The sequence below is a fragment of the Priapulus caudatus genome, unplaced genomic scaffold (genome assembly GCF_000485595.1).
Source record: "Priapulus caudatus unplaced genomic scaffold, Priapulus_caudatus-5.0.1 Scaffold1325, whole genome shotgun sequence".
NCBI lineage: Eukaryota > Metazoa > Priapulida > Priapulimorpha > Priapulimorphida > Priapulidae > Priapulus > Priapulus caudatus.
In genome coordinates this window covers 1020-11226 of record NW_014578386.1, presented here as the reverse complement: position 1 = coordinate 11226, position 10207 = coordinate 1020, and the positions used below count along the sequence as shown (strand labels likewise).

General features: G+C 47.5%; 1 protein-coding gene across 1 annotated transcript in view; it reads right to left on the bottom strand.

Moving 5' to 3' along the window:
- LOC106816240 (nephrocystin-4-like) overlaps positions 1-9460 on the bottom strand; it is a gene marked incomplete at its 5' end in the record, with an annotated part of 52613 nt that extends 43153 nt beyond the window's left edge. Inside the window, 2 exons of the mRNA XM_014820825.1 lie at positions 391-575; positions 9323-9460. Of these exons, the coding sequence (XP_014676311.1) occupies positions 391-575; positions 9323-9460 (323 nt within the window). The remainder of the gene's footprint in view (positions 1-390; positions 576-9322) is intronic.
- Positions 9461-10207: the final 747 nt, after the last annotated feature.

Genomic DNA, 10207 nt, shown 5'->3' with positions numbered 1-10207 from the left:
TCGGTCGGGTGAGGGCAAACAAACAATAATTTTATTATGGCCTAACTAAACAACAGATTCTCGCTAATCTCTCTTCCAATCCTCTTAGTGGTGGTGACACTGATCTGTGTAGTTATATATAACTGGACAGCACAATGATGGAATTATGCTATGTCCCTATTGAACTACATATGATACTGACCCAAAAAATATACCCCCAAAAAATTATCAGCAGGCATTAACAGTGAAGTAGTTATAGATTGCTCTACCACCGTTGGATAGCAGATACAGCGGACTTCATGATTCATGTTATAAACATTATATAAATATTAAACGATTAATATTAAACGATTCATATGGCTTATCGAGTATCGCGACGCACGTGGCGCGTGGAATGCTCTATTGTTTTACCTCTGTTGCGGCGAGCTGTCGCGACTTGCCGCGTCCAACACATCTCCCTGGTAGTTGAACAGGCGGAACATGCCCCAGCCGTTCGTGACAGGCCTGCCGGCGCCCCCTGGTGGGCCAGTGCTGGAGACAATCTCGACGATGAGAAGAATGTGCTCGTCCTTGAGCGACGTGTGGAAGTAGACATTCTGCGAAAATACGGAATAGAATCCCGTGAAGTCAGAAAAGAGGATTTCCGATCCGAAGCTGTGGATTTCCCAGTTGGAGTGAACGACATTCCTATTCGGAATGGACATTTCTTTTTTGGAGTGAGGGCTGTTTATTTTGAAGTGGGCAGTTTTCAATTTTAAGCAGGGCTCTTTCAGTTTTGATCGAGGGATTTCTGATTCGAAATGGTAATTGCTGTGAAGTGTCTACATAATTATATTCTGTCAATACTATCTACTACTACTATAATAAATAATAATATCTACTACTATAATAGATAATTATCATTATCTATCAATACTATTTCAGTCAACATCATTGCAGACCCAACAGACTGTATTTGTCCTTAGAGACAGAGATTTTCATTTTTGCCAGAAAGAGTCCCTCCCACACAGTGGCCTGTACCAGGGAAAAAAAGAAAATTTTTCGGGGGCTACTTTTCAAGCTCGCATGCATGAAAATAGCACTTTAAAATTTGGTTTGAATTGAACTCTATGCAAATTTACGGGGGCTCTTTTTGGCATTTCGGGGGCTAAATCGCCCCGAGCCCCCGTGTATTTTTTTCACTGGCCTGTACTGACAATATTCGTTTACAGGCACTTGCGAAGTTACTAGAGATATATAGTGATGATAGAATTGCATAGTCACAAGAGAGAGGGAGGAGGAGGAAGAGTGAGGGAGGGAGGGAGGCAGAGGCAGAGAAAGAGAGTGGGGTTTCATATCACATCATGAATGCAGTGATGGATCAAGCAAACGAGCGGGAGGAGGAGGAGTGAGGGAGGGAGGGAGGGAGGGAGGGAGAAGAAGAGAGAGAGAGAGAGAGAGAGAGAGAGTGGGGCTTCATGTTACGCTGCTGATGCAGTGATTATGTGCGTGGTTAGAGAAACTTGCCAAGGTGCTAGATATATAATGACGATAGAATTGGATAGTCACACTGAGACGGCGAGGAATAGGGAGCGAAGGAGCGCGCGGGAAGGAAGGAAGGCGAGGGAGAGAGGGAGGGAGGGAGTGGGGGGCAGGAACGGAAGGAAAGGAGGAGGCCGACGGCGGAGCCCGCGCGGCAAGGGAGGGAGCGGAGGCGAAGCGAGGGTGGAATGGACAAGGGGCCCGGAAAGGAAGCGGGTGGAGCAGCGCGAACGGAATTGAGGGAGGAGGAAGGAGCGGGGACGAGAGCGAAGCGGAAGGAGTCCGGTGGGAAGAAAACGATGCGGAAGCGAAGGTGGGAGGAGGAGCGAAGGGACGGGCAAAGAGGGAGCGGGAGGAATGGAGGGAGGGAGGAAGGGAAGGAAGGTTGGAGGGACGGCAGGGACGAGACAGAGGGAGAGCTGGAAGCGAGGGGCGGAGGGAGGGAGCAGAGAAGGTGAAGCGTGGAAGGGACGGGCAGCCGAGACAAGGGAAAGCAAGGAGGGAGGCTGAGCGGAGGGAGGGATGGGAAGGAAGACGGTGGAGGAGGGTAGGGGAGGGAGGGAGCGAGGAAGGCAGCGGGAGGGCCGAGAGAGCGGAGGGAAGGAGGGAGGGGCAGGGAGGGAGGGAGGGAGGAAGGAAGGGAAGGAGGGAGTGATGGAAGGAAGGTGGAGGCTGAGGGCAGGGACAGGAAGACGAGGGAGGCGAGCGAAGGAAAGGAGGATTGGGGAGGGAAGGAGGGAAGGAAGGTCTGCGGAGGCGACGGACGGCGAGCGTGAGGAGGGGGGAGGGAAGGGAGGTAGGAGCGAAAGCGCCAGGGAGGGAGAAAGGAAGGTGAGCGGAGGGAGGCGAAAAGCGCGAAGGAAGCGTGGGAGCGCAGGCCGATGGGAAGGAAGAAGTGCTGACAGGATCAGCCGCCGTGACGAAGACACCGGACTCTCACACTGGTTGCTAGACGAGTCTTGGTTGATTGGCCCGTCGCGCGCGCAACCTCGCGCTGCTCACCATAGTCCTCCCGGATATGAATGTCCGGTAGAGGCCTTCGCTAGAGGACAACACGGACAGGAGTGCCTTGCCTTGGCGCTAACCTCATCCTGAAACATACATCATCCGCCATGGTGTTAGTCCTGTAAGGTTAGAATTGTATTCAGCCTGGGGCCATTGTCACGAAACGAAAAATTAGTCTTAACATATAGTTAATTAACATTAACAATTTCTCCGTAGGACCCTGTCGAACATCACTTTGTTTCGTATTGTTATGCAGGAAATCTTGCTACGATTTTCATTCTCGTAACTTGCCAGCGTCTTTGTCAAACGGTCTACTTATGAGAAAAAGTTCATGTTAAGACTAATGTTAACTGACCAATTTTGATTTTTCTCTGACAACCGGGCCCATGATCTTTAGTAGCGAATCACTATGACCTTAACTCACTCAGTCTAGCTCACAAGTGAAACATGATGATCAAATCCTCCAGGCCATGTCGCAATGTGTTTTACATACAGCTAGCTCAGATTATTCCATCCTTAGAATATATATAATATACATTACTTCAAGAGCTAATAATACCTCGGTATTAGTAGCTCTGTATTACTTCCGCTATGGATGTTAGCGTGGAAGATCGGGAAATAGGGGTAACCTTGTAAGGTATAGGATTAATGGCTTAGCGACCATGAGAAGAGTTGGTGCCGTTTTGTGTGCGTTTTGTGCAGTGCGTGAGTCGATGAGAAGAGGCATCTAGGGGTAAGTTTAACAGATTGGCCGGATAGGGATCTAGGAGTAAGGTTAAAGTTAGTGCTGAAGAATTAAGTGATGTCTTTACTCTGACCTTAGTCCTTGGAGCGGCTTATTCTACATGTCACAATCAGTAAATATATAATTTACCTCATCCTGGTCACCTCATTCCTAATCCTAAACCCTATTCATAATGATAGCCACAATACAATGTCAACCGTAACAACACTTAATCCGACCCTAACCATAGTACATAGCTTTAACCATTATACTTATCCCTAACCCTAACCTAACCCTTAGCCTACACCTAACTCCTAACATCAACTTATAACCAATAAACCTAACTCTACCCTTGAAACCCTTAAAACTCTTCACGTGATCGCAATGTACTAACCCTAACTCGAACCGTTACCCATTAACCCTAACACTTAACTCTAACCATAATCTTAACTCCTAATCCTAGCGGCATGACCTAACTCCTAACCCTCGCCACATGCTTGACCTCTGCAAGCTCTGACCCCTAACTCTAAACCCTCGAAACACGGTGGACTGCTGACCCTAACTCTAAGCCCTCGCACATGGTGACCCCTGACCCTTAACTTTTCTAACCTCTCACATGGTGACCCCTGCGGACCCTGAACTCTGAACCCTCGCACACGGTGACCCCTGAACCCTACCTCTAACCCTCACACAACCAGCTTGACCCTGCACCATAACACTCTAACCTTCACACACAATGACCCTGACCCTAACTCTCAACACCTGAGTCGGCACCTCTGGACCCCTAAATCTAACCCTCGACACACGGTGACCTCTGACCCTAACTCTAACACCTCACACACCAGTGACCCTGCGACCCTACTCTAACCCTCACACACCAGTGCCCCCTGACCCTAACTCTGCACACCTGGTGACCTCTGACCCCTAACTCTAACCTCGCACACGATTGAGCCTTCTGGAACCCTAAAACTCTAACCCTCGCACCTCGGTGTGGCACCCTGACCCTAACTCTAACCCATCGCACACGTGACCGACTGACCGGACACGTCTCGCACCGACGGGGCCGCACAGGCGTGCTGCAGGAACAACAGCAGAATGGCACCGAGCAGGCCTCGACACCTCGCCAACCTCCTTTCCCTCTCGCTGGCAGCCACCGTATGAGGGCACGCTCCCAGCTTGCCACCGCGTGTGCCCACGCCCGTGTGTCAGTCGGCTCCGCCATGCGCCGCCACTGACTCTTGACTGATGTCTAAGCGTGCGATTAGGCGTCTGGGTGTTGACACGGCAAGGCGACTCAATGATGCAGATTCGTCGGCGAAGTTATCAATTATCGAAGTAGATGTTGAATGCAATGCCTCGTACACATTCTTCTCTCTCTCTCTCTCTCTCTTTCTCTCTCTTTCTGTATTTTGTCCTGGCCTACTCTGCTCGATCTCTCCTTCTTTCTCTCTACTCTCTCTCTCTCTCTGCTCCTCTTCTTCTCTCTGCTCTCTCTCTCTACTCTCTCTCTCTCTCTCTCTCGTCTCTCTCTCTCTCTCTCTCTCTCTCTTTCTTTCCTCTCTTCTCTCGCCTGTCTCTCTCTCTCTCCTCTCTCTTCTCTCTCTCTCTCTCGTCTCTCTCGTTCTCTCTCTGGTCTCTCTCTCGGTCTCTCTTCTTTCTGTCTCTCTCTCTCTCTCTCTCTTTCTCTCTCTCACTCTCTCTCTCTCTTCACAACCACATTGAGAACTGTTCCTGATACTCCGATTGCTGAGTATGGTCTAGCCGCAGGGCTGGCCTCGGGTATTAACTTTATGCTCACTATTCCTGTCTGCCGCTGCTCGCTCCCGCTCAGGTAATCAAGGGTGCACTATCCTAATCACCATACAGCATTGAGTGGCGGAGGAGGAGAAAATGGCAGTGTGTGCCGGCTCCGCGCAACAGGGCGTGTGTTGCGATCAATAAATCACAGGCTTCGAGTGGCACACGCCCGCTGCAGGCCGAGATAGTGCCGACAATCTGAGGACTGGCTCGTGTCTTATTCAGGTTTGGCGCCACCTTTTGTGCAGTATATTAAGTTATTGCACATCTATTCTACACTATTATATCTCGTTATTGTAGTAAATGTTTGCACTACTCATTACAATACTAAATATATTCGTTAATACTATTAAGAATTTTTTTATACATGCAATAAGTTGTGAATTACACACACACGCATGCGCAGACGCATGCGCACGCACATGCATGCACACACAAACACGCACATGTATTATATACCATATGTGCATTTAGTATACATGAACACTTCAAATGATTATACTAACCTTTCGTGTATTAATTTTCGAAACTAATATCGTTTTAAAGACTCACTGACTACTGAGTTGTTTTACCATCACATTCACACATAAAACAAGTTGCCGCCCCAGGCAGCGCCAGCGCTTTCATCACTAACGTCTACGTGCGGTGACTCTGTGGTGGAGGAGTCGGTGGCGATTTCTAGCTTAAAAACCCTCGTTTAGTCCCCATAATGTGGTTCAGGATACACGCCGACTAAACAGTGGAATGCACAGTGATGCGTCATCAGGAAACCTTCTCAAAGAATGTTCGTTGGATCGCTTCGTTATGAAAGTCTGCCACGAGACGATGGCCTGCGCTACGTTTAGCTGTAGTCTTTCAGCAGTTAAAGATGGAAAGCCTCCCATCATACGTACAGTAGCAACAAACTAATCTGCCAAGACAGAATAGGTAAGCCAGCTCATCCATTTACCTACGCAAGCCTACAGCTGCGCCCTAATAGAGCAGCTGCCCACCTGTAACCAATTAAGGCAAAAACTCCACAGTACCCAACACACTGCACTGGCCAGTAGCCACTGGGCAGTGAGAACATTACGTTACATGCTAACATACGGACAGTAACAGAACTCGCCATTAATTAATACGATTTAACGAGCATTAAAACCTTCTTTAACCAAATGTAGCTTTTAAAATTTCACTGTGACATTGTAGCGGCTTCATTTACATGCCATGGCATGTATAGATCCTCTACTAGCAAATCGCGCAGGTTCAAATTCTTTAATCAGACAGTCAACAAAGTCCATGTTTTAAAGCCCTCGCTCGCTGAGCGGGTCACAAAATCGTTATCTGACCACTTATCTTTCGCATCGGTCGAGCAGAAGTATGATTCATGGTCCTTTCAATAATATGCCATCAAAAACTGCATCTAGGTCACGCTGAAACAAAAAAGTTTTTCAATCGCTCCGTCAGACCATGTCCTCAGAAACATGTCTAAGAATCTGCCCGTGCCCATTGACCTTGACCTGGTGACCATCCAATTTCGCGCACCAGTGATGCGCTTTTCCTACCATGATGCTATACACCGACGATCACGGAGCCTAGGTCGAGCCGTTTTAGATTTGCGGCCGCAATTCTGCATTTCCTCCCTTATACCTTACAGTATAAGGAGCTGAATGTTCCACTTCTCTTTACACTCTTGACCTTTGACCTTGTACCCCCCAGCTCTCGACATCCCAACTCGGTTTTCGGCATTACCCCCCCAAATCGCCGAATATCGTGACCCGTACGTCGACAGCGGTTAACGATTTGTGCCCAACTTGCGTTCGACGGGCACGGACGCACGGAGTTGCACTCTCGACGGACGGCCACGGGACGGACGATCATGGCCGATTCTACCAAGCTGCACTGACTCAGTCCTGTGCAGATGAGCTAAAAATATGTCTTTTAGATGTCAAAATGTATCATTTTTGCACACTGGAAGATAACATGATGGCTTCCAGTTGAAATTCAGAACACCAACCGATGACCAGCTGTTGCTAAAATCACCAGATGGCAAGTGAAATGTGTATTATAGTAGTGAAATTGATGCAGGACCTATTTGATAGGCGCTCTACATAGTGTAACAACTTAACTAGCTCCGCGAATGATACCGTTTTACTTGAACTAAAATCAATGGCCAGAAACTTAAAAATTGTATTTACCAACAAGAATTCATGTTTGCATATATAATAATTCCACATAAATGCTAGTCAAAGGCTCCTCTTCAACACACAACCTCATTGAATGCACACTGCTCTGCACAAACTCACAGAAAGATAGAGTAGGTGGGGAAAGCATGACAAGCCAATTCATCTGTGCGCGCATGCATGTGCGCGGTGCCGTGCGTGAGTGTGTGTGTTGTGTTGTGTCGTGATGTGCTGTGTGTGCTGTGTGTCGTAGTGTCGTGTGTGATGTGAGAGAGGAGAGCACGACAGAGAGAGAGAGAGAGAGTGTGTGAGTATGTGTTTGTGTACGTGTACGTGCATACTGTACCATAAGTGTTGGGGGGGGGGGCAACTTGATAATGCTGCTAGTATGAAGTGGTATACACGACTATGTTCATTGGCCAAACAATAGAATCTTGCTGATAAGAAGTTTCGAATAATAAACAGTCGATTGTTCCCATTTACATTACCTTGAAATGAGTTTTCTATAGGGATTTGCAAGATGTTGGAAGAGTTGAATGACATTTACATACCAATTATTTGGCGATAGAGAGTCCATAAACATTAAGACTTTGGTACTAAATGCAATTTGTGTTTATTTACTATCATCACTGACACGGCCGAAGTTAAAGTGGCACTGGCGCTCATAGGGTCTATGTCCCCCAAGGTACTGCCAGAACGTACCTTGGTAACTATATCTAGCTGATATGGTTAGGGTTAGGGTTAGGGTTAGGGTTAGTGTTAGGGTTAGGGTTAGTGTTAGGGTTAGGGTTAGTGTTAGGGTTAGGGTTAGTGTTAGGGTTAGGGTTAGTGTTAGGGTTATGGTTAGGGAGTAGGCGTAGGCGACTCCCTAGACTCGTTAATGGAGTAGGCGAGGTAAGGTCCGGCATATTAGATAGTAGTATTTAGTACCAGGGTACGTTGCGGTATACCGGACCGTACCCGGGGTACGTTCCGGCAGTACCCTGGGGGACATAGACCCTATGAGTATGAGTATGAGCGGCACTGGCTGTGGTGCCACTGGCACAGACACTGAGACAGTAACTGAGTAATCTTACTTAGCATTGTCATTACTTAGCAATAGGCTAGTACTCGCATTACTGCCAATACTAGCACTGCACCACGTAGCTCTAGTACTATAGCCTGCGTACAGTTGCCGCTGGTGGCCGCCGCTGCTGGCCGTTTACGTGGCCGTGGCCGCCGCTAGCCGCTGCCAGTGGCAACTGACCTGTACGCGGGCTATATATAGTACTAGAGCTATGCACCACGCAAACTTTCCACACATAAAGATGTTTACCTTGAGGTTAAGTCCATCTAATTGTTTAATATTCAGGCAGAATGGAATCGTGGCATTCGTACGGATTTGTTGTCTGTCCCATGCAGGAGGTAGGATTGGTGTATTTTCAACAAACTTATGCCAGTTCTGCTTTTTCGTGACGGTGACCACCATGGTGTAAACAAAGACGCTACAGGTCCGCAGACGCGGAACGACGAAACGCCGAGACGTGACGCACTCAGTGTACATTTTCCATAATTTTATCACTGAAACGTTCTAAGTGTCCGTGCGCACGCATGCTAAGACTAGCAGTTAGAAAACGCATGAGCACCAAATTCGCACGTTGCTCACTTTATTTTACGCCTGCGAACTGGATGAGTTTATGAGATCACATATCTCTAGTGTTCGAAACATTTCCGAGTTTACAACTACTAGGCCCCGCCTCATGAGAGAGGCTAGTTGGACACGGTCTCTGCTCTATATATGATATAATCATACTAAATATGAAGACTTTAACAAAGTGTAGACAAAACGTACCAGTCTATGGAAGGTACATAATTTGCTCGGTACAAACCAAAGATCGTAGAGTGAACGAGTCTATCTGAGCCTACGGCACTCTAGAATCTTTGGTACAAACGTAAACATCGTAGTCCGGGTCGACTCGGACCATAACGTTTTTGGCCTATACGGAGTCGGCCTATACAGACTCGTCCCATAGCAGAGTCGGCCCATAGCAGAGTCGGCCCATAGCATACAGACTCGTCCCATAGCAGAGTCGGCCTAGGGAGGGAAGGAAGGAAGTGTGACAGGATCAGCGGTGAGAAGACACCGCGATCTCACCTGGTTGTAGACGAGTCTTGGTGATTGGCCGTCGCCGCGGGCAACCTCGGCGCTGCACCATGTCCTCCCGATGAATTGTCGGTAGAGGCTGTCGTAGAGGGACACACGGACAGAGTGCCTTGCCTTGCTCACCTCATCCTGAAACATACATCATCCGCCATGGTGTTAGGCTGAAGGTTAGAATTGTATTCGCCTGGGGCCCATTGTCAGAAACAAAAATAGTCTTAACATTAGTCTTAACATTAACAATTTCTCCTAGACTGTCGACATCACTTTGTTTCGTATTGTTATGAGGAAATCTGCTTCGATTTTTCATTCTCGTAACTTGGCAGCGTTTCTGTCAACGGTCTACTTAGAGAAAAAGTTCATGTTAAGACTAATGTTAAGACCAATTTTGTTTCTGACAACGGGCCCATGATCTTTAGTAGCGAATACTATGCTTAACTCACCATCTACTCACAAGTGAACATGATGATCAAACTCAGGACATCATGACTCTCAACAAACTCCATCAACTCAAAACATGATGCGCAATGTGTTTTACATCAGCTAGCTCAGATATCCTCGAATATACATTACTTCAAGAGCTAATGATACCTCTAGAGGTATTATTAGCTCTTGATTACTTGCTATGGTGTTAGCGTGAAGATCGGAAATAGGGGTAACTTGTAAGGTTAGAATTATGGTTAGGACCATGAGAAGAGTGGTGCGTTTTGGTGCGTTTTGGTGCGTGAGTCATGAGAAGAGGATTAGGGGTAAGTTTACAGTTGCGGATAGGATTAGGGGTAAGGTTAAAGTTGTGCTGAAGATTAGTGCTGTCTTTACCTGACCTTATCTTGGAGGGCTGAATTCTCATGTCACAATCAGTAATATATTTTACCTCAT